A 24,582-nucleotide genomic window follows, 5' to 3' on the forward strand; every position below is an offset into this window, starting at 1 on the left:
ACTAGAGACCCTTCGAGCACAAAGTTCATTTAATTACAGGTTCTCTTTTCACATTGTGTTTTAATTTTACAACAACAACAGCAACAACAAAAAAGTCTGGGCTCTTAACTTATAAGTGATAATTCCCATCCGAAAGAATTTTAATGGAAAATTTAAAAAACTACTATTTCGACGACGAAATGACGGTCCAAAACATACACGGCCACCATGTTCCAACGTTGCCTGGTGTCTCTAAAAACGCTAGAACAGTGATAGAACAGCGATAATGGTACCTGGTACTCCAAATTAAAACTAAATCATTTCAAACGGGCTCAAGCTTTGCATAATAGGCACACGATTTTTGATCAGAGTATTTTAGATCAGCGGATGTATGTAAAAGTCACGTGCGAGGAGAGAAGGGTCGTAATTTTGCAAGAACTTGCGCCCGCGCTCTGCTGTGAGCATCATGCTTTATAAGATCAAGATGGAGATCGACCTCATCGCCTGAAGAAGACTAGCAGTATGCAGTTGAAACGTCGCGATCTACATCACACGTGACTACATTGTGAGACAAACGAAAAAAAAAAAACTTAGCTTTTATTGTTATTCACCACGATGAATAACCACAACCTTTTCTACGAAATTCCTGTCCCATGTTGTCATCTCTGGGTAATTACTTCTACGATCAACAATTATATCGTGAACAAGTTTATGTATTCCCACAGCCAAAGCAAAATCTGTCACAAAAGTTTTTTTTGATCTTTTCCTACATTTTCAGTACATATCAATTAAAGCTTTAGCATGTTCAAGTGACGCTTCTGTCAAATAGGTTTCAGTCGTGGAAAGCTTTATTCAAGGATTGGTAATGCTGGTTCTCGGAACTCGATCGTGTTTCAAGTTGAGGATCATTATAGCAGAACGAAGATACTAGTATCTTTTCGTCACCAACATCTTTGGCCATCTGTTCACTTTCTCGAGAAAAACGATCAGTCACGGGTTTTCCTTCTCTGGTGGTCACGTTACAGTTATCTTTCGCATTACCGTCAGAGGATTTTGTGTCTTGGGAAAGTTTATTGCGACGCTCTTCAGAGTGGTGTTTGTTTTCAATTGCTGTTTGTTTAGTGTCTGAGTTTTTATTGCCTCTCCCGTTGTTTTAGAGGCTTCACTTCCCATTGGTCATAAAAACTAAGGTTATTATCTATCATTGACAACACTAGCCACTGATGACTCGCGTGAATTGTCGTTTGCGTGTTGTAGCCGCCATATTGTTTGGCTTTAGTCACCCTGAGCAACCAATCCTAAAATGTACAGTTTGCTGCGCTATCGACATAGCTGCGACAGCGGAGACATAGCGGTCAGACGTTTGTGCATGTGCAATGTTGTAATGATCATTAGCAACGAAATGGAACGAACGCACCTTATCCACCGAGCAAGTGAACTCATTTTGCCGCTATGTTGGTGTGTCGATTAGCCATCATGGTTGACGCTCTTTTCGGAAACAAGCGGTCTCAAACGAATTACCATCAACCACACAAGCCAATAATTCACGGTGTTTTAAAAGCGTATAACCTTTGTCGGTGAGCTCAAAACAGAATGGTAAATCAACAGGGTTACCCGTACTTGAACAAGCTTCATGTCCAAAAAGTCTGGAGCTTTTCCTTTCCCTGGATTTGTTTTCTTTAAAGAGATTCTCTGAAAGTTTCAACTGTTTTCGCCTACTTTATTTTGCGAGAGAGCGGTTGCTTCTTCTGTTTTCCATTGAAAATCTTCGCGGGAAACCGGGTTGCAGCCGGCCAGAATTGATCCCCTCACGCACGGCTGACGTTTGAACACTGTGTTATTTTAAGGCCAGACTCGTTATCATGTTGGATATTATTTCCTCTGTTCATGCCTTAGCGGCTATAGATTCAAGCTACAGAGTCTTCTCAACATAACTAGATACGTGGTTTCAGTTTTTCGCCAAATTTTTCTCTGATTCTTGCTTGACATATGCTCCCTGACTACACCTAGAAGGTGGAACTATTTTCGTATCCAACCAGCCTAAGCGGGAGGAAATAAAGATGTCAATCTTCGATCCTACTGCCAAAATAAAAATGAGCTTGCATTAATTATGGATTTTTTCTTCTTCTTCTTCTGCTTAGCATTAAAATAAGTGTCGGGCATCATCCATAGTAGAAAGCTATTCGCCCTTTAATTGAAGAACCACTGCTGTTCCTCAACCTTACAGTAGCTGTTGTTGAAAAAGAGCTTGTTTACAGGTGAGATATAAAGAGAACAAAATGTGTAGCATATGAAGACTGGAACAGTAAAATGTTCTTCTTGATCTTTTTCTTGCGATTTTGTCTCGTCAAATTTTGGTCTGACAATGCTTGTGAATTGTTTAGAGTAGCTATTTTTCCCACGTTCAAAAAGAAATAAAACCCGTACGAAGAATTTAAAGATCGTTTCGACTGCTTCGATTATCTGGATCCATTCGAACGACTTTTTCAGCCCGTTTTATTTGAACGACTACATCATTCTTTTAAGCAAATTCTTTGACTTTATTTCTAGAAATCAGGTCAAAGATGGCACCTCTTTATAATGCTGGTATTGGTATCAACTTGTTAATTTTCTCCTGTCGTTAAATTTCGAAAGGTTTTTTTACTTAAATTTTTTTCTACCGGATCCGTACGCTTTCAGCCCAACTGGGACCGTCATTCGACTCAACTTAACGTTTCGTGTTTCAGGACTGTTTAATTTCTTTTTTTAAAGATGTAAAAAATATTTCTAACTTGATTCTAAATTACATAAAAGAGTATCGTTTAAAAAAATACCAATTGCTCTTTTACCAAGGTATTTTTGCTCCCAAAAATTTTTTACCGTTCAGATTTAATAGCAAAGGTTTGTTTTCATGGCAGGTCAAAAGAAAAACAGTGCCCAGCAAAATGGATTTTAACTCATGGAACATCTTCTGGGGTATATGTTTCGGTGTATTGGTGACTTTGATCATTGCAGGAAATATTCTCACCATCTGGATATTCTTCAAACAGAGACGCCAAAAACGCACTTACCCTCTTCTCATAAGCTTGGCAGTTGCTGATTTGCTGGTGGGAATTTTTGCTGTCCCTTTTTATATAAAAGTAGTTGTATCACAATGCCTTGCGTGGCATATTATTTCTATCAGTGTTGACGTTTTCACTGGCATAACGTCCATCTACACTCTTGCGGTCATTTCCTTGGAAAGAATGTTCGCCGTCGGTTGGCCTCTTCGTCACAGAACTGTGAACTATCGTGTTTACGTCTGCGCTATTAGCATACCGTGGATCATAGCGGCAATATTTACTACTTTAGCGGTGTTACAGATATTTAATATGACAGGGAGGGAGTATTTCTTTTATTGTCTTGTTTTAATTCCTGGAATCCCTCTGATAACTATATGTGTAGCAAACTTTGTTGTTTGGAAGAAGCAGAAATCGCTATTTCGCGACCAGAATCATATCAAAAGAGAAGTCAAATTGGCGAAGACACTAGCTCTCCTGACGGGAACATCGCTTTTTACCTGGCTTCCTTTTCAAATTCTAAATACTTTGGATGAATTGAATGTCACGGGAAAATTTCACCTATTTCAATTAACACTATTTATTATCAAATTTTTACAGTTTAGCAATTCATTTGTGAACGTGATAATTTATCCGTTCAGAATCCCAGAATTTAAGCGCGCCTTATTCCAGATACTTAATTTCCGTGTAATTCCCTTTAGAAGAACCAACACTGAAACATATCCATCAGCCAGGACTGGGTTAGTTGTGACTTTGTTAACGTTTACAAATTCGACATTTTCGCTATCAAACGTTCACCGGGAAAGTTCGCTTTAGGGTCTTAAACCGCTCAGGCACATAGACTTTGCTACAATAGGTGTGGAATGTAAAAAAAAAAAAAAAAAAAAAAAAAAAAAAAAAAAAAAAATATATATATATATATATATATATATATATATATATATATATATAAATATTTCTACTTGTTGGACCCATTGCGCTTGCGTACTGTGCGAGACGCATCTGACAACAAAAACTAAATAAACTCTATGTTGAAAATCAATGTTTCAGGATCAAGTAATTTATATAACTTTAGTGATACAACAGGGAAAATGGTACCAGGTACTTTAAATTAAAACTAAATCGTTTCAAACAGGCTCAAGCTTTGCAGAATAGGGACTATTTTTGATCAGGGTATTTTAGATCAGTATGTGAAAGTCACGCGTGAGGAGAGAAGGGTCGTTATTTTGCAATGACTTGCGCCCGCGCCTTTATCAAAAATATGCAGTCTTCCACGTGCTCAAGAACACACAACCCCTACCTCTCTTTTAAGATCTTGCAGACGCAACAAAATCTGACTATTTAACAGTTTGTAAAGTGTTGGAATCCAACCTAAAAAGCAAAATTATTTCAGAAGCTAAAGCGCTGATTTGCTTCCTAGTGTCCCTCTATCGCCAGTGGAAAATTTGGCAAAAGCGAGAAATAAAAGCGAAACCCCAGCCTATTCCAAGCTCCAAAGAATTTAGAGGAAAGAGCTTTGGAAGGAGGTTGTTGAAACCTGACGTACTACCGGGGCAGGCTGTTGTGGTATTCCATCCCATTTCATATTTCCCAGGGTAGAGTTGCAATACTTAACGTCACTTTACGCTTTGGGAATCGGGATAAGAATAAAAAATACTCTACTACTAACCCGTCTTTCGGTCCAACATTCTTGGGCCAGGTTTTCACATCACTACATGTCCACGATCTGATGCAACGTGCAAAGAAAGTCGTGTCCGATAGCCCGGGGCTAGTGGATTTTGCGATCGGGCTAGTGGATTCTGTGGTTAACTGACCCGAAGGGCAGGTGAAGAGTTTTCGGAGAATTAAAATTACAGAAGTACTGGAAGACAAATGTTTTATATTCCTAATCAATTCATGCGGACCGAAAGTGGCTCCCACGAAGTGAAATCTGCATAAACAAGACAAAGTATCGCATTACATGTCAGACGAGATGAGATCCCGTGCATACAGTAAAAGCACATACTGAAAAAATTTTTGAGGTAAATGTTTTTTCTAAATTTTGCTTCATAATCATTTGCGAGGAACGTAAACAAAAGATTTTGATCGTGAACTCCAGTGAGTAATTTATTATGGTTTTACCAAATATTGGTCTCATATGTTTCAATATGGTTAATTCTAAACACCGATACCATAAGTGTTTGTTGATGAAATTTTATAGGCCACATCGTATTGTTTTCACTTTTCACGAAAATCTTTTAGATGAAAAGTTGCCAGAAATGAAAGGAAAATTTCTGTTCTTTCGAAACCTAAAACCTTTGGTTACTTGTAACAAGGTGAACCATAAATTTACCTAATTTTTTACTCGTGAATTGCGCGCATGCGCAAGAGCGAGATATAGATACGATGTGGGGAATGCCATTCGCTCGCTCGATTGGTCGATTCCTGTAAACTTTTTTTAGATTTTAGGCTTTTGAGTGCATTTTATAGTTTTTGGCGAGCAATAAACAGACGAAATGGCGACCTTTGTTGCTAAGAATAGTGGTGGGGTGAAAAAGAAGCCAATGATAATCTTAAAAGAGTTTTTCTTTTTCGTTTTAGTTTCAACAAGCGGCGCCAGCGACTGGCAGGCATGCAAGGATTCACACTGAAATAACAGAACAACCTTCGTTTTTCATAAAATTGTAATTTACAATCCTTGAACTTGAAAACAATCCGAAGATTCATTGAAAATATCACTTACTGCGAAGCGCTCGGAGTTTACAGATGTTCAAAAGCTTTTTCTGTTATGGCGTGAGATTGAGGACAAAATTGATCATTACGTTTCGTCGCGTGTGTTTTTCCTGTGTGAAGCAACAAATGTGCCGGCGACTGACGAAATAACAAGTTAACACGAAAATCAAATAACACCTAAACAAACAATTTTAGCTACCGATTTTCAGTGAATTTTTAAAGAACAATTTTCTTTTTCAGTTTCGAGACAATTTGAAGATTCAACATACATACAACGTACTAAAATGCGAAAGTTACACACCACAAAATAGATAAATAGGCCTGAAATGAAATTCTATCTTGTTATTGATTATACGTTACCTAGCACGTGACTTAAATCTACAGAGGCGGAGATCCAAAATGACGGTGGCAGGCTTGACTCAGTTATATCACTCAAAACTCGTTCCCGTTTGTCTCATTTGATAAAGAGGGAATCGTTAATGTTTTCATTAAGACCGTATTGCCTTGATTTTCTAATATTTACAACGAAAGACAATCAACCACAAAATTCCCTAAACCAGATAACATTAAACACAGTCTAAAAAATCATGTGTCAATTCACGAGTTTGCTCACAGAGAACTTTGATTGTTTGCAAAATTTGTACACTGATACGCGACTCGGCACTTTCCTGTGAACAAGAAACTTGACTTGGAAAACCGACCCCCAGACAAACCTTCTTCTGAAAAATGAACTTCTGAATGCAGCAATTTCTTATGAGAAGCAAACTAATGAAAGCTATCAAATTTTTATCCCCTTTAATAATATGAATATCTACCCTGTCAGCTGCTAAGAAATATTCCGGCGGGAAATTTTTTTGGCGGCAAGTTCGAGAATGAAGCGCTTTCATTGGCAGCTTTTCGCGTTGTCGACGTTGTCGTTTAGTGTGTCCACTGAGAACTTTGGTTTCAAAGTTTCAACGCCGTTTTTTTCTTAAAAAATTTGTTTCTAAATTCTAAGATGCACGTTAATCATTCACTTGCTGCGGTGACCTAGCAAAAACTCTACAATGTGGCAGTGCAAAGAGCAAAACAGCTCTTTTTTTTCTGCTTGCGAAAGGGTAAGCTGCCCAAAAGGCAAGCATGGTACGTTATTTCCAAGGGTGCTGACGTTTTCACTGGCATAATATCCATCCACCCTCTTGCGGTCATTTCCTTTGAAAGAATGTTCGCCGTCGGTTGCCCTCTTTGTCTATTATCAAAATTTTACAGTTTATATGATTGGAGGGTTATATGGTTGTAACCTCGATTGAGCGACTCTTACGGAATTCTTCAGATTCTTGTAAGGAAATCAGGAGGCTGTATGGTTATGAGGGCAACATTGTTTTCACCGACTACAAAGATCAAAAGGTTAAGACCTTCAATCCCTTTAGTGCAACAGTCGAGACCTTATTGGGTACTGGCCATGAAGGAACCGTTGATAGAACTGAAGAAAGCTGCTCATTTACACAATTTCATGCAATCTTTTCCTTGTAGAAAATTTTTTTGTTTCCGATATAGCTGCTGAAACAATCAAACTAGCTTCGGGGCTTACTGGCAAAGTGTCCTTTCTTCGTAACCTCGAATGTCTTTATGATAGTTTTGGAATTGGTGCACATATGATCGACGCGGTCCAATTATCTCTTCAAGATGCTGTGTGCAATGTTTCATCTGTAAATACTTATATTAAAAACACAGTCGCTGAAGTAAGGTAGCACTATAAAATGAAAGAAACGGCAACAATAAATGGCCCTGAAGGAACTGTTTCCAGCTAAACACAGGAGTCATTGGTGCTTCTCGAAAGAGGTATGGAACAGCTACGAGATAACGTTAAGAATGTAAACGAGGACTATCTCGGTGACATTGACCTGCGTACGCTGCTAACAACTCAGGTGGAGAACCTTCATGCAGTCTCCCACTTCAAAAACGAGACTTTCACTGCTCTTCAGTATGCTCAAGACTTTGGAACAATTTTAAAGGAATCTTTAAAGAGAACAACGAAGTGGGGTGCGAAGTACTTCACACTTGAGAAGTCTTATTATCCAGTGCCTAAACCCAGTGTGGAGTTACGGGACGTAGATTTGGTGAAACCTCCTCCAGCTGATAACGTTGACCCCAACATTGAGGCAGCCATGAAGGAATTGGTTGACAGGTATCGACCTGTCAAGGACAGTAAGAAGCGAATCAACAAAAGACAAAGCGGGAGCCCTGCCGCCAGCTGTATATTCCAGTACGCCATCGTGTACTAGAGTAACATTCCAAGAGGATGTTTAAGATGATCTAGGGACAGACAATGAAGAACGAGTCGACCAGGATACAAATATTCCACGAGCTACAAACGAAGTACCGAGAATCACCTTTGTTGACGAAAGCATGCTCGGAGTTGTCGCAGTTGGTGACGTGACAGACCTCCCCGAGCAATAGGATGAATTCGACACCGACTCGGAGAGCGATGCGGATAATGATACAGACATAACGTTAACGTTCAGCAGATTTGGTTGCACCACCCGCGCTCATATCCGCCTTGATCTCTAGAGACAGTCAGGACAATCGCGACTATTCAGGTATGGAATATGATGAAATGTTTTTGGCCAGGATGGAGTGACATGTCTGTCATTTTTGTTGACCATTATACATTGTGAGCACTGTAGCCGATCTTATTGGTAAAAGAATATTCTGTTATTGCATTCATTACCAGTCAAATTTAAACACTCATATATGTTAACTTTCATTTTCCTTGTAACTTTCGTATTTATCTCTTTTTGTTTACAGTGCAGATACACCAACTGGGACCATCTCACAAAGCCAACCAATCATACTGAGGTATTCATACAACGGATGGCAGTCCGTAAATTTGCTTAATTTTAGTGTTCATTTCGATGTTCTAACCCATTGGCTGTTTGATTTGAATATCGTAATCTGATTTGTTACTAATATATTCTCTCTAAGTTGTCACAGTTGGTGAATCCTCGCTGTAAAAGCGCTTTAAGAATAGAATTGTTATGACTTATACAAGCCAAATCTGCGGTAGTCTTCAAATATCGTCGGTCATAAGTCTGTGGACATCTTTGGCAGTCTCAGTAGACATATCCGGCGGTCTTTGGACATCTTCAGCAGTGTTCGGACATCTTCGGCAGCCTTCAGACATCTTCGTCAGCTTTCGGAAATCTTCGGCAGCTTTCGGATATCTTTCTCACTCTTCGGAAGTCTTGAAATAATCCCGAATTGTTGAAAAATGGCCAAAAAAACCTCTTTGAAACCATAAACATAGACCCAACATAGATATTTCCCCTTTTAGGGTGTGGTTTGTTTGTTTATGGCAAAAAAAATAATGTTACAACGAATTTTTTAATGTTGGTGTTCAAATGGCTGAAAATTAACTGTTAATGTTATACAGTTAAAAAATAAGTGTTTAGTGCTATCGAAGTACCCCCATTCAGACCCTCATTTGTGAACGTGATAATTAATCCGTTCAGAATCCCAGAATTTAAGCACACTTTATTCCAGATACTTGATTTTTGTGTAATTCCCTTTGGAAGATTCAGGAATGAGGTATCTCCATCATCACCGGGTCATTTTCACCATCTAACGTTCACCAGGAAAGTTCGCTTTCACCTATTAACTTTCTGGTGTTCCTTTTCCTTAAGACAGCTGCAAATCGAACCATCACGTACGGCTGTCATTCAGAGAGTTTCTGTTTTCTAGACACTGCTACAATGGATGTGGAATATATAAAAAAGTGTATATATATTTTGTGTGAGTACCTAACGACAATACTACAACCGCTCACTGACAAATCCAGACGAAAACTACAATCCACCGAGGACTTCATTAACGCCACGAAGACTGTACAGATACCTGACGTCTACAAACTAGTGTCATTTGATGTGAAATCGCTTTTTACAAGTATTCCACTTCAACTGGCACTACAATGTATCTGAGACCATTTCACGCATCCTAAAAACATTCAATATCCGCGTCGCTCACAAACCTACTACCACACCACGTCAGTAACTGACTAACATCAAAGACAGAGACGAACCGAGGAACAGACAAAGAGCAGTATATAAGATCAATTGCTCCGAATGCCACGCCTCCTACATCGGTGAGACTGGCAGAAACCTCGCAACTAGACTGACCGAACACAAACGAGCGACGAGGAAAGGCGATGTCAACAATCACATTGCTGAACATCACCGACTTACGAACCATAGTATTGACTGGGACTCTGCGCAATGCCTAACCTACAGCACCAACTACTTTCAACGACTGACCCTGGAAAGCTGGTTTACTAACTTGGAACAGACTCCCCTCAACAGGTGTAAGCCAATACCGGCACCATACAAACGACTCATCCACGACATTAACATTACAAACGGACCGAACAGAACGACCTAACTTCACTAACAGATCCAAACCGACCAATCACGACTGACCTACGCCACTTGAGTCTTACAGCCAATAACATCACGGCAAAACTGACCAATCAGTGTACACAAACCGGACTAAGTACATTCGACTGACAACAACCTTTCACTTGACTCTGATGATGACTTCCGCTCAGGTTGTCGAAACGTCAGTCACCACTACCGACAACAGTCCTTCTCAGGACTACACTCACCCGGACGATCAAACTACACTATTACATGTTACCCCCGGGTTCAAACCATTTACTGTATTTATATATACTTGTTAGACCCATTGCGCTTGCGCATTGTGCAAGACGAATCTGAACAAAAGCATTGAACAAGAACAAAATAAAGTCTATGTTGAAAATCAATGTTCCAGGAAAGAGGAAAGAGCCTGGGAAGGAGGTTGTCGAAACCTGACGTAATACCTGGGGGCAGGCTGTTGTGGTATGCCATTCTATTTCATTTTTCCAGGGGAGAGTAGCAATACTTAACATCAGTTTACGCTTTGGAATCTGGATAAGAATAACAATAAAAAATATTCTACTACTAACCTGTCTTTCAGTTCAACATTCTTGGGCCAGGTTTTCACATCATTACATGTAATGATCTGATGGTAGACTGCGGCGAGACGTCAACAACATCCATAACTATGGCTACATAAAAAAGGATAGAAAAGAGAGTTCATCAGTTTTCATCTTTAGGAGTTTAAAATGTCAGGGCATCTGACGAATAATTACCAAAGATAACGAGTAATCATAAAATCGCAGATTTAGTCTTAAAAAATGGTTCCTTTCTGCTGGATTCTTGTTGTAATCTTCATTTTCATTCTTTCCTTTCGTGGTTTGCACGAAAATAGCAATTGAGACAAGGAAGGTTAAATATGCATGGTCTATCTCATTATTATTAGATAAAGAGATGGAGTACCTTTTTTGCAATACCACACATTAAAAGCGAAGCACTCATAGGAGGAAGGTCACCGACTAAAATCACTGCAGAAACATAGGAAATGTCAATAAAGAGCGGATGATCGGTAGATAAACCCACAGTCTGGTATGAAAACCGCACTCATTAGAGCACAGAAAACATGCGCAGTGCGGTAACTCAAACGACCTGGTAAAGCAGTTTTGGTTTAATCATACCTTTCACAGTGTTGAAGTTCGATTCAATTTAGTTTTTTCACAAGTTTGGTCACATTAGAGTCCAGTTTATGTTTTTCACTGAGGTCAATCCAAAATTTGGATCCCACAATGAAGCCGAACTAACCATCAGGTCTGTATTTACCATTCATCATCAAAGGGATGACGTCTTTGTGAAGCTGGTATGTGTACTCTGCCTCCACATGAATCATTAATAGAACTAAGTTGTCAACTTCTTAGCTATTATTAATAGTTCTCAATTCACCACGTTCTCATCACCGACAAGAGTGTCGTCATTTGCCTCCTCCTGATTGCCTTGTTCTTCTTTCTCCGTATCCTTGCGAACATTCCTGTCCCAAGTTGTTATCTCTGGGTAATTACTTCTACGATCAACAATTATATCGTAAACAACTTTATGCTATTACCATAGCCAAAGCAAAATCTGTCTCAACAGATTTGTTATATCTTTTCCAACACTTTAAGAGAACATCAGTTAAAGCTTTAGCATCTTCAAGGGACCCTTCTATCAAAGATTGCCATCGTGAAAAGCTTTATTCAAGGACTGTTAATGCTTATTCGTGGAACTCAATCGTGTTTCAAGTTCAGGATCATTTTCACAGAGCAGAGATGTAAGTACCTTTTTGTCACCAACATCTTTGGCAATTTTTTCATTGTCTGCAGGAAAACGATCAGTCACGGGTTTTCCTTCTATGGTGTTCGCGTTAGATTCATCTTTCACATTTCCGTCGGAGGATTTTTCATCTTGAGAAAGTTTATTGTGACGCTCTTCAGAGTGGCATATGTTTTCAATATGTTTGCAATATGTTTACTGGCGTTTCGACGCAGCGGCGACAGCGTAGACACAGCGTCAGACGTCTGCGCATGTGCAACGTCGTAATGATCATTAGCAACGAAATGGAACGAACGTGCCTTATCCACCGAGCAAGTGCATCCATTTTGCCGCTGTGTCGGTGTGTCGATTTTAGGAAGCAAGCGGTCTCAAACGAGTTACAATCAACCACGCAAGCCAATAATTCACGGTGTTTTAAAAGCGTATAACCTTTTCCGGTGAGCTCAAAACAGAATGGTAAATCAACAGGGTTGCTCGTACTTGAATAACATTCATGTTCGAAAAGTCTCGAGTTTTGTTTGTTTTCTTTTAGAGATTCCCTGAAAGTTTCAACTGTTTTCGCTTTTTTTGCGAGACAGTGGTTGCTTTTATGTCTTCCATTGAAATTTTTCGCGGAGAAATTGGGGTGCGGCCAGCCAGAATTGATCCCCTCACGCACGACTGACGTTTAGCCGCTGTGTTATTTACAGGCCCAGCTTTGTTACCATGTTACCATGTCGGATTTTATGCCTACTGTTTGTACCGTAGCGGCTATAGATTCAAGCTACAGAGTCTTCTCAACATAACTAGATACGTGGTTTTAGTTTTTCGCAGAATTTTTCACTGATTCTTGACATATGCTCCCAGACTCAGGGACCGCGCAGAAGGAGGGACGGGAGGCCCCCCCCCCCCCCACTTTTTTGCAAAAACAAAATAAATTTAGCAAAAATTTATTTACTACATCGAGAAGGTGGGACTATTTTTGTATCCGACCAGCTTTCGCAGAAAGTAAAAAGAGCTGTCAATCTTCGAGCATACCGCCAAAATATAAATAAGCTCGCATTAATTATGGATTTTTTTCCACCTCCGCTCCAGATGTGCCCTATTCTAGCGACAAAAAAAGCCCTGCAAGAAGACTGGAACAGTAAAGTGTTTTTCTTGATCTTTTTCTTCCGGTTTTGTCTCGTCAAATTTTGGTCTGAAAATGTTTGTGAATTGTCTAGAGTAGCTGTTTTTCTCACGTTCAAAAAGAAATGAAACCCGTACGAAGAATTTTAAGGATCGCTTCGAACGCTTCGATTATCTGTTTGTACGAGTTAAGAATTCTGCGTACTTGTGAGAAAAGAAAATTTAAACAAATTTCGATCCATTCAAACGACTCTTTCAGCTCGTTTTATTTGAACGACTAGATCATTCTTTCAGGCAAATTCTTTGATTTTATTTTTAGAAATGAAGCAAAGATGGCACCATTCAAATTAGTCACAAGGAAAATGTCTCTTCAAAATGCTGGATATTAGCATCAATTTCTTAATTTTCTTCCATTGTTAAATTTTTTCTGAGGTCGCTGTTGATAAGCTTCAGACAATTGATTGAACTACCCACCCAAAAACCATATAAGCCAACAGAAAACAGCTACACCATTCCTGGACAAATTAAAAGAGCCTATATTTAACAAAACGTTTTAATAGCCACTGCATTTAGACAATATTTGAGCACACTATCGTTAAGAAGTGACAGCTTGCTCACATCTGTAAGCATAGCAATCAACCTTATTGACATCCCCTTTTAATTTTTCTAAAGCGAACATTATCGTGATCATTTGCTTTTCTCAGTTTCGTTTTGCATTCAGCCCAGTTCAACAGTTCCCTGTTGCACCAGAGTCAAGAATACATCCAGGACGTTTTATATTTTACCCATTCTACCAAAGGTAAGCAAATGGATAATGAGTAATCAAATTCAAAGTACTTTCTTGCTACAGAATGTGTATGTTCTGGAAAAGCAAGCTGGTGTATTTGTATGATAAAACTTGCGTGATGCTTAAAGGAGCTAGACGTTAATGAGATCCACCTCAAGGGAAGCCTTGAAGTTAACAGCTTCAGCTTCTTAACTTAGTTAAGAGCCTACAAAGTCGTGTTGAACATCGTGACTTATCGGTTTGTGTCTTTGTATAACTTTTGTGAGACAAATTAGTTCTGACCGATGACTCGTATAAATAGAAATAAAGAGGGCTTCCCATGTTTTTTTTTTGTTTTTTGTTTTTTTTTTATGTCGAACCTCCTCCAAGATTCGATTTGCTGAGCTGTAAACATTATCATGTTCCAGTAAAATAATTTGTAATAAACCGCTGAATTATATTTTGATAATGTACACTTTCTGTTTCTTGTTTTAGGACTGTCTGATTTCTTTGTTTGACGATGTAAAAAGTATTACTAACTTGATTCTAAATGACACAAAAGAGTATCGTTTAAAAAATACTAAATGCTCATTTGCAAAAGTATTTTTGCTCCCAAAAATTTTCTACTGTTCAGATTTAATGGCAAAGGTTTGTTTCCATGGCAGGTCAAAAGAAAAACAGCGCCCAGCAAAATGGATTTTAACTCATGGAACATATTCTGGGATATATGTTTTGGTGTATTGGTGACTTTGATCATTGCAGGAAATGTTCTCACCATCTGGATATTCTTCAAACAGAGACGCCAAAAACGCTCTTATTCTCTTCTAATAAGCTTGGCTGTTGCCGACTTGTTGGTTGGGATTTTCGCTGTCCCTTTTTATATAAAAGCAGTTGTATCACAAGGATATGCATGGTTCCTTATCTCCATGGTTGCTGACGTTTTCACTGGGATAACGTCCATCTATACTCTTGCTGTCATTTCCTTGGAAAGAATGTGCGCCGTCGGTTGGCCTCTTCGTCACAGAACTGTGAACTATCGTGTTTACGTCTGCGCTATTAGCATACCGTGGATCATAGCGGCAATATTTACTACTTTAGTGGTGTTACGGATACTTAATATGATAGGGAGGGAGCATTTCTTTTATTGTCTTGTTTTAATTCCTGGAATCCCTCTAATAACTTTATGTGTAGCAAACTTTGTTGTTTGGAAGAAACAGAAATCGCCATTTCGCAACCAGAATCATATCAAAAGAGAAGTGAAATTGGCGAAGACACTAGCTCTCATAACTGGAACATCACTTTTTACCTGGCTTCCTTTTCAAATTATGAATATTTTGTTTCAATTGAAAGTCCTGGAAAATGTTCACCGTATTGAATTCGCATTTTTTGTTATCAAAACTTTACAGTTTAGTAATTCATTTGTGAACGTGATAATTTATCCGTTCAGAATCCCAGAATTTAGGCGCACTTTATTCCAGATACTTAATTTCTGTGTAATTCCCTTTAGAAGATCCAGCACTGAGTTATCTCCATCAGCCGAGCCCAGTTCAGTTGTGTCCTTGATAACGTTTACAAATTCGACATTTTCACCATTCAACTTTCACCAGGAAAGTTCGCTTTAGAGTCTTAATCCATTCAGGAACATAGACATGTAGAATATAAAATATATGTGAGGATATATATTTATGAAGAGTGGAATCTGTTGGATTTTATTAACTGGTATCATTTACGAAGAGCATAGAAACCTCTAACCGTTGCGGTCCATATAATTTTCAGTCACTCAGTCTTTTGCTCTGTTACTGCCGGTGTGTGTTACATGACAGTTTCAAAGGAGTATATTTATGCTTTTCTACTTATTGTTTACCAGTCGACGAGAGTAGAAAAACAAAACTCTCATTACCACAAAAACCAAACCTACCATCGGTAAAAACACTACGTTGCTATTGAACAGAAGTGATGGAAAAGAATTGATCATGAATTCAAAATGTTCCTTTTATGTTGTCACGGGCGTAAAAACGTGCGTCCAGCAATGCGCATGCTTGACGTAGGTGCTGATAATAATAATAATAATAGTAATAATAATAATAATAATATTCAACTTTATTTGTCTAGGGTGGCACATGACGGTATAAAATACTGATAAACTCGTGGCCCTCAAAAAAAAAAATTAGAAATAAACACAAATATAAATAATGAAGTAATTAAAACGAGATAATTAAACAATTAAAATATGAATTATCTAAGAATTAAAATAAGCTAAGCTATAGTACAGTGAGGAACATCTTTATAGAACTCCAAAAAATACTTATATAAAGACTTCTTTAAAATTTCTAAACTAGATCTACTCATAATTTCTTTGGGAAGTGAATTCCAAAACCTAATTGCTGATACTTGAAAAGTCTTACACCTTCTGACTCCCTTTTATACTTTGGACAAATAAGATTCAAAGACCCATATCTACTCTCTCTTTCAGTAGAACCTATGTCGATGTTTCGTTTGAGTAATTCTAACATATAATCTGGACAAACGTTTATAAACTAACGCGCTGATTAATCTTAGTTTCATGAAAAAAAGGTAGTCAATTAAGTTCTCTAAACAGATCTACACTATTTGCTCTAGAATCAGCATTGAGAATAACGCGTGCGGTACGCCTCTGTAGCCTGAAGATTATCAACAGATGTAGAAACCCACACACTAGAGCCATACACTATAGTTTGTTTTATCATGGCATTGTAATAAAGAATTCGTTAATCTAAAGGTAAATGACGCCCGATTTTTCTTAAAAACAGCAATTCGCTGTGTTAGCTTCTTGCATAGATTATCAATATGCTTATTAGAATTAAGCATTAAGTGCCAATAATTACACCTAACAGTTTACACTCGACTGAATTGACATTGACAGTGAGTGAGGTGCTGCTCATCTTCTTATGTAGACATTTGCCAGCTACTAACATAGTTTTAGCTTTGGACCTGTTCAGTACCATTTTATTGTCTGCGGTCCATTGTGCAACTTTACCAACATCAGCTTGAAGAACTGGATTTAAGGCTCCGGGTGCTGATCTATAATCAACAGTAACACTGATAGTAGTATCATCCGTCTATATGTCTGCTGCTGAATGTTCCAGTATCTTTGGTAGATCGTTTACCAATATAAGAAACAAAACTGGTCCTAGTATACTCCCTTGAGGCACTCCAAGGTTTGCATCTCTGAGAGTTGAATGACACCCATCGATGTTTACATATTGCGTACGATCACTCATATATCTTTCAAAGAGTGAAACAAATGAAATAATCATTATCGATGCCAGTAGCCCGGAGCTTCTGTAAACGAAGCGCATGATCGATAAAATCGAAAGCCTTTTTGTATTCAATCATCACCAGGCCAGTTACATTGTCCATGTCCAGATTGTGTAAAAGCTCGTCAATAAGTCGTATCAAAGCTGTCTCAGTGGAGAACGACTTTCCAAACCCAGATTGGAGTTTGTAAAATATCCCGTTTGATGTAAAGAAGTCACACAGATGTTCGCAAATGTGTCTTTCAAGTAGCTTAGGCAGGACTGGTAGGACTGAGATTTGCCCGTAGTTGTTACGGTCTGATCTGCTTCCATTTCCTTTAAACACAGGTGTTACTTTAGCTACTTTCCAGGCAGATGGAAAGACCTTATTTGATATACATAGATTTAAAAGTCTAAAAGTCTAGTCAGAGATGGTTGTATGGCAGGAGCGGCAATCTTTTTAAATCTTGGCGCTGATGCCATCATCACCCGTTGCTTTGTGACTTGGAATGGATAAAAGCAGTTCAGAGACTCGTTTCATAGTTATGCTCGGGATCGCAAATGCATGTTCAACTTGATTCATGGCATTTGGGCGCTGAGCCACATATGTGCTTTGGATAGAAATCAAATTCTTTGAATAATCAATAAAGAAGGCATATAACAGTTTAGCCATACTGGTTTTGTCTGTAATGACATAGCCGCTATCAATCAACTTTTCAATACTCGATTCCTATTGTTGTTTTTGTTTTCGCTTATGTATTCTTAAAATAAGCTTGCTTTGTCCTCCTGATCAAACTGGAGACACTGTTTTTTGCTCGTTTGTGCATGTCCCAGTCTCTTTCAAAATTCCTTTTTTTTTTTGCTTTCTTTAGTGAATTATCTCTTGTTCTGATTTCCTTCAAAATATTGACATTGAACCACTTGGGTTGATTTCTGCGTTTTACTCGTTTTTGTCGTCAACAGAAGCGCAATCCCATGGTGCCGTTTTCAAGGACTCGACAAACGCGTCTTTGTCTTGGTTTTTTATGTCCGTGTAGCTTATGGTATTAAACCTGTTATTTTTAGATCTTGTGCGATTATATTTTATCGTAGCAAGAATAGGAAGGTGATCAGACATTCCAAAAGGGATTACACTAATACTGTTAAGGTGTTCCCAGGATGACAAGTATGGTCCAGGCAAGTCTTTGACAGTGGCCTTGTGACAAAAAAGACAAGAAGAATTAGAAGGTTTATCAGAGCCATTGGAAACGTGGCCGCTCGTAATCCAAACGTAATCGTAAGTCAAACGCCTACGTCAAACGTAATCGTAAATCTGAACGCCTGAGGGCCTGCTCCTAGTCTAACGTGCTTTTATCCCAAGTTTCTGCTTGTTACATCACAATATGTATCGTTTGCTGCCCAGGCTGAAACTACTCCACTAATTTATCCAACGCGTCTGCAAATTCCAGAACATCGATCAAACACAGTGTCCAGTTTAAAATCTGTCCTCACTGATGAATAGAAGAATTCTGGACTCTGAAATTAAAACAACATGACTTGTTAGACCCATTGAGCTTGCGCACTGAACAAGGCAAATCTGAACAAGGGCAATGAACAAGAACTAAATGGAGTTTAGGTTGAAAATCAGTGCTCTAGGATCAGGTAATTTATACAACTTTTAGAGCGACAATGAATATAATATATGAAATATATAAAATAAAATCCTTTGATCCCCAAAATAATGACCTAAAAACAACATTTATTAGAAAAAAAGGTTAATTCCCATCCAAAAAAGGCATAGTGCACATAATTTTAATTGAAAATTTCAAAAACTAGTATTTCGACGACGAAATGGCGGTCCCAAACAGACACGGCTAACATGTTCCAACGTTGCCTAGTGTCTCTAATAACGCTAGAACAGTGATCTAACAGGGATAATGGTACCAGGTACTTTAAGTTAAAACTAAATCGTTTCAAACGGGCTCGAGCGTTGCAGAAAAGGGACACAATTTTTTTAAATAAGCGGATGTATGTGAAAGTCAGGGGAGGGGAGAAGGGTCGTCATTTCGCGGTGACTTTATTTATAATATGCACTCTTCTACCTGCTTAGGAACACACAACCCCTACCTCTCTTCTAAGATCTTGCAGACGTAACAAAATCTGATCATTTAACCTTTTAACCTTAAAGTGTTGGAATCCAACCTAAAAAGCAAATTGTTTCAAAAGCTAAAACACTGTTTTGCTGTATAGTGCCCCTTTGTCACCAATAGCAAAAAGCCTCGTTCCAAGCTCCAAAGAACCAAGAGGAGAGAGCCTGGGAAGGAGCTTGTTGAAACCGGACGTAAGACCTGGGTGCAGGCTGTTGTGGTCTGCCAAACCATTTCATTTTCCCAGGGGAGAGTGGCAATACTTAACATCACATCAATGCTTTAGGAATCGGGTTAAGAATGATATATACTGTACTAATCACCTGTCTTTCATTCTTGGGCCAGGTTTTCACATCACTACACGTCCACGATCTGATGGTAGACTGCGGTGAGGCGTCAACAATATCCATAACTGTGGCTACATGAAAAAAAAATTAATAAATAAAAAATAGAGTAAATCAGTTTTCATCTTTAGGAGTTGGAATTGTCTGGACATCTGAGGGATGATTACCAAGGATAACGAGTAATCATAAAACATAGATTTAGTCTGAAAAAGTAGTTCCATGTTCCTGGATACATTCTTCTTATGGTAATCTTTCTTATTCATTCTTTCCTTTTGTGGTTTGCATGAAAGTAGCAATCGAGACAAGGAAGATGAAATAGGGTAAAAGAAGGAGCCTTGTAAATTGAGGAAGAGATGGAGTGCCTTTTTTGCAATACCACACATTAGGAGTGGAGCACTCAGAGGAGGAAGGTCACTAACTAAAATCACTACAGGAGATGGGGAAATGTCGATAAAGAGCGGATGATCAGTAAATAAACCCACAATTAGGTATGAAAACCGCACTCACCAGAGCACAGGAAAACATGTACAGTGTGGTTACGATCCTAACTTAAACGACCTGGTAAAGCAGTTTTGGTCAAATCATACTTTTCATAGTATTAAAAAGTATTCCTTTTGTTGTAAAGGCTGCACTTCCCATCGGTCAATAAAAAATAGGGTTATTATTTATCATTGATAACACTAACCACCGATGATTCGCGCGAATTATTATTTAGGTATCGTAGCCACCATATTGTTTGGCTTCGGTCGCACTGAGCAACCAACCCCAAAGCCTATGAACAGTTTGCTGGCGTTTTCGACACAGCGGCGACAGCGAGGACACAGCGGTCAAACGTTTGCGCATGTGCAACGATGTAATGATCACTAGCAACGAAATGGAACGAACGCGCCTTATCCACCGAGCACGTGAACCCATTTTGCTGCTGTGTTGGTGTGTCGATTAGCAATCACGGTTGACGCTCTTTTAGGAACCAAGCGGTCTCAAACGAGTTGCAAAGAACCACACAAGCCAATAATTAACGGTGTTTTAAAAGCGTATAACCTTTTTCGGTGAGCTCAAAACAGAATGGTAAATCAACAGCGTTGCCCGTGCTTGAATAAACTACATGTTTGAAAAGTCTCTAGAATCCTTTTCCCTATTTTTGTTTCCTTTTAAAGATTGTGTGAACGGCTGTTTCTTGTTATCCCTTGAAATTCTGCGCGGGGAAATTGGGATGTGGCCAGCCAGTACTAATCCCCTTACGCACGACAAACGTTTGATAGCTGCGTCATTTTAAGGCCCAGCCTCGTTACCAGGTTGGATTTTGTGCTTACTGTTCATACTGTAGCGGCTATAGATTCAATTTAACTAGATACGTGGTTTTAGTTTTTCGCAAAGTTTTTCACTGATTCTTGACATATGCTCCCAGATTTCATCGAGAAGGTAGGACTATTTTTGTACCTGACCAGCTGTCAGCCTTCGAGCATACTGTTTAAAATTAAAGTAAATGAGCTCACTTTAATTATGGATTTTTTTTTCCACTTCCACTCCAGATATGCCCTTTTCTAGCGATATAAGCCTTGCCAGAAGACTGGAATAGTTAATTTGTTCTAGATCTTTTTCTTCCGATTTTGTCCCGTCAAATTTTGGTCTGAAAAGGCTTGTGAATTGTCTAGAGTAGCTATTTTTTCCACGTTCAAAAAGAAATGAAACCCGTACGAAGAGTTTTAAGGATCGTTTCGAACGCTTCGATTATCTGTTTGTACGAGTTAAGAATTCTGCGTACTTGGGAGAAAAGAAAATTTTAAAAAATTTCGATCCATTCAGGCGACTCTTTCAGCCCGTTTTATTTGAACGACTAGCTCATTCTTTCAAACAAATTCTTTTAATTTATTTCTAGAAATGAAGCAAAGATGGCACCATTCAAATTAGTCACTGGGAAAATGTGTCTTCATAATGCTGGATATTAGCATCAGTTCGTTAATTTTCGTCCATTGTTAAATTCCGAAATTTTTTTTTTTCTGATGCCGCTGTTGATAAGCCTCAGACAATTGATTGAACTACCCGCCCAAAAACCATATAAGCCGACAGAAAACAGCTACACCAAGCTTTAGCTCATTGCTGAACAAGTTAAAAGAGCCTGTATTCAGCATGATGTTGTAATGACCACTGCATTTAATCAATATTTGAGCGTGCTATTGTAGAGAAGTGACAGCTTGCTCACATCTGTAAGCATAGCAATCAATCTTATTGACGTCCTCCTTGAATTTTCTCAAAGCGAACATCAATTTTTCTTAGTTGAAAATTTGCTTTTCTCAGTTTTATTTTACAGTCAGCTCAGTTCAACAGTTCCCTGCTGCACCAGAGTCAAGAATACATCCAGAAGATTTTACATTTTAACCATTCTACAAAAGGTAAGCAGATGAAGAATGAGTCATCAAAATTCAAAGTACTTTCTTGCTACAGAATGTGTATGTTCTAGAAAAGCAAGCTGGTGTATTTGTATAATAAAACTTGCGTGATGCTTAAAGGAACTAGACGTTATACATATTGCTATTTGGAACAACACAGAGGCCAAAGCTAAGGCCCGTGCAAATGGGGTCAGTTTTCGGCGCCAACCGCGTTCCGCTGTTTGATTTATTTGTTTAACGATGTAAAAAGTATTTCTAACTTGTTACTAAATTACACAAAAGAATATGGTTTAAAAAAATACTAAATGCTCGTTTACTAAGGTATTTTTGCTCCCAAAAATTTTCTACCGTTCAGGTTTACAGGCAAAGGTTTGTTTTCATGGCAGGTCAAAAGAAAAACAGTGCCCAGTAAAATGGATTTAAACTCATGGAACATCTTCTGGGATATATGTTTTGGTGTATTGGGGGCTTTGATCATTGTAGGAAATGTTCTCATCATCTGGATATTCTTCAAACACAGACGCCAAAAACGCTCTTACTCACTTCTCATAAGCTTGGCAGTTGCTGATTTGCTGGTGGGAATTTTTGCTGTCCCTTTTTATATAAAAACAGTTGTATCACAGGGATATACATGGTACGTTATTTCCATGGGTGTTGACGTTTTCACTGGCAAAACGTCCATCTACACTCTTGCGGTCATTTCCTTGGAAAGAATGTACGCCGTCGGTTGGCCTCTTCGTCACAGAACTGTGAACTATCGTGTTTACGTCTGCGCTATTAGCATACCGTGGATCATAGCGGCAATATTTACTACTTTAGTGGTGTTACGGATACTTAATATGATAGGGAGGGAACATTTCTTTTATTGTCTTGTTTTAATTCCTGGAATCCCTCTAATAACTATATGTGTAGCAAACTTTGTTATTTGGAAGAAGCAGAAAACGCCATTTCGCGACCAGAATCATATCAAAAGAGAAGTGAAATTGGCGAAGACACTAGTTCTCATAACAGGAACATCGCTTTTTACCTGGCTTCCTTTTCAAATTATGAATATTTTGTTTGAATTGAAAGTCACACAAAATTTTCACCTTTTTGAATTAACTGTATTTATCATCAAATTTTTACAGTTTAGCAATTCACTTGTGAACGTGATAATTTATCCGTTCAGGATGCCAGAATTTAGGCGCACTTTATTCCAGATACTTAATTTCTGTGTAATTCCCTTTGGAAGATTGAGCATTGCGGTATCTCTATCAGCTGGGACCGGGTCATTTTCGCAATCAAACGTTCACCAGGAAAGTTCGCTTTAGAGTCTAAATCCACTCAGGCACATAGACATTGCTTCAATGGATGAGGAATATAAAATGTATTTTACAAAAATAAGCAAATATGCTGAAAATGAATGTGTGCCAAATTTTTAATTAAAATTTAAATTTTTAGAAAATTTGAGGAAACCCCCCACACTCAAAAGTACGAGAATACGCATTGAAGAAAAAACAAAAAGTCAGTGAAGAGGGAAGAAAGCCAAACGACAATTCTTGTCGAGGAAAACCAAAGAAGCATCGAGATCACGAAAGATGCGTATGAGTTGCTCCAGGCAAACTTCCCAAGTGATTCATATCTCGATGAACGCACATCTGACTTATGAACCAATTGTTTCATAACATTTTCAACCCGATGGAAAGATTTTTTTCTCGAGGGATTTGTTTGCTGACATCATGAGTATGCACAATATGGAATATGAAGCACGCTCACGGAATTGAATTTGATTTGACAAATTTACTAGCTTAGTTATAATATGTTTTGAATAACCGTAATGCACTTACCGGGTTTTTGTGGATCTTGTTTCAATACCGGAACGCTTGAAATTTTCCTTTCGCTTGAGCATTTCAGTTGTTGATTCTAAGCACCATATTTTGCCAAGTTGTATAGTAGCAGGCAAATCCAAGATATTCTTTGAACGAAAGAATTTTTCCATCAAATCTTGGACTTATATAACTCTGTATTTTGTACTTTCAGTTCTTTTGCTGAAGATTGTAAAATGTGAGGGACTGCTTACTCCAAGAGGTTCAAGAGGTTGAAATAAAAGTGGTTTTCATTCTAAATATATCTTGTTTCCCATTTCAGGGTGCAAAGAAAGTCAGTTTTACCGTAGGGCAAGCTGTAACTAACATTTACTAGCCCGAAAGTCATTTTTACCAGCCCGAAAAAATTTTTTCGCTAGCAGAAAAAAAAAAGAGCTGTTTTGCTCTTAGTGCTGCCACACTGTAGAATTTTCACCAGGTCACCACAAAACATGAATTGTTAACATGCATTTTAGACTTTTTAGAATTTAGAAACATATTTTATAACAAAAAAAAAAAACGGAAAAAACGACGTTGAAACCGTGAAACCAAAGTTGTCAATGGACACACTAAATGACAACGTCGACAACGCAAAAAGCTGCCAGTGAAAGCGCTTCATTCTCCAATTTGCCGCCAAAAAAATTTCCCGCCAGAGTATTTCTTAGCAACTGATAGGGGAGATATTTATATTATTAAAGGGATAAAAATTTGATGGCTTTCATTAGTTTGCTTCTCGTTCAAATGGAAACCCTTCCAAAGTCGGGTGTCAATATCTAGCAAATGCAGCTTGCAAATAAAGTCGTGTCC

The 24,582-nt window shown here is 38.4% G+C and overlaps 3 protein-coding genes and 1 pseudogene across 4 annotated transcripts; all 4 read left to right on the forward strand.

Annotated features, from left to right (window-relative positions):
• The first annotated feature begins 2,120 nt into the window (after positions 1-2,120).
• On the forward strand, positions 2,121-3,833 carry LOC149049312 (adenosine receptor A2b-like). Its single transcript, XM_089199608.1, has 2 exons — positions 2,121-2,237; positions 2,877-3,833. The coding sequence occupies exon 2, from the start codon at positions 2,904-2,906 to the stop codon at positions 3,831-3,833; it is 930 nt and encodes a 309-aa protein (XP_089055734.1). The 5' UTR covers positions 2,121-2,237; positions 2,877-2,903.
• LOC113680727 (adenosine receptor A2b) lies at positions 2,121-24,038 on the forward strand. 2 transcript variants are annotated; one of them, XM_089200714.1, is made up of 2 exons: positions 2,121-2,237; positions 22,318-23,375. In XM_089200714.1, exon 2 carries the CDS (start codon positions 22,345-22,347, stop codon positions 23,239-23,241), a length of 897 nt encoding a protein of 298 aa, XP_089056840.1. In that variant the 5' UTR covers positions 2,121-2,237; positions 22,318-22,344; the 3' UTR covers positions 23,242-23,375. The 2 variants fall into 2 exon arrangements, with proteins under 2 accessions (XP_089056840.1, XP_089056841.1); XM_089200715.1 differs by lacking the exon at positions 2,121-2,237 and adding an exon at positions 21,846-21,934 and having other exon boundaries at positions 22,318-24,038.
• On the forward strand, positions 7,469-8,208 carry LOC149049313 (uncharacterized; annotated as a pseudogene).
• Positions 13,692-15,418, forward strand: LOC149049314 (adenosine receptor A2b-like). Its single transcript, XM_089199400.1, has 2 exons — positions 13,692-13,829; positions 14,462-15,418. Exon 2 carries the CDS (start codon positions 14,489-14,491, stop codon positions 15,416-15,418), a length of 930 nt encoding a protein of 309 aa, XP_089055526.1. The 5' UTR covers positions 13,692-13,829; positions 14,462-14,488.
• Positions 24,039-24,582: the final 544 nt, after the last annotated feature.

The sequence above is a fragment of the Pocillopora damicornis genome, chromosome 3, assembly GCF_964200805.1.
Source record: "Pocillopora damicornis chromosome 3, jaPocDami1.2, whole genome shotgun sequence".
Lineage (NCBI taxonomy): Eukaryota > Metazoa > Cnidaria > Anthozoa > Scleractinia > Pocilloporidae > Pocillopora > Pocillopora damicornis.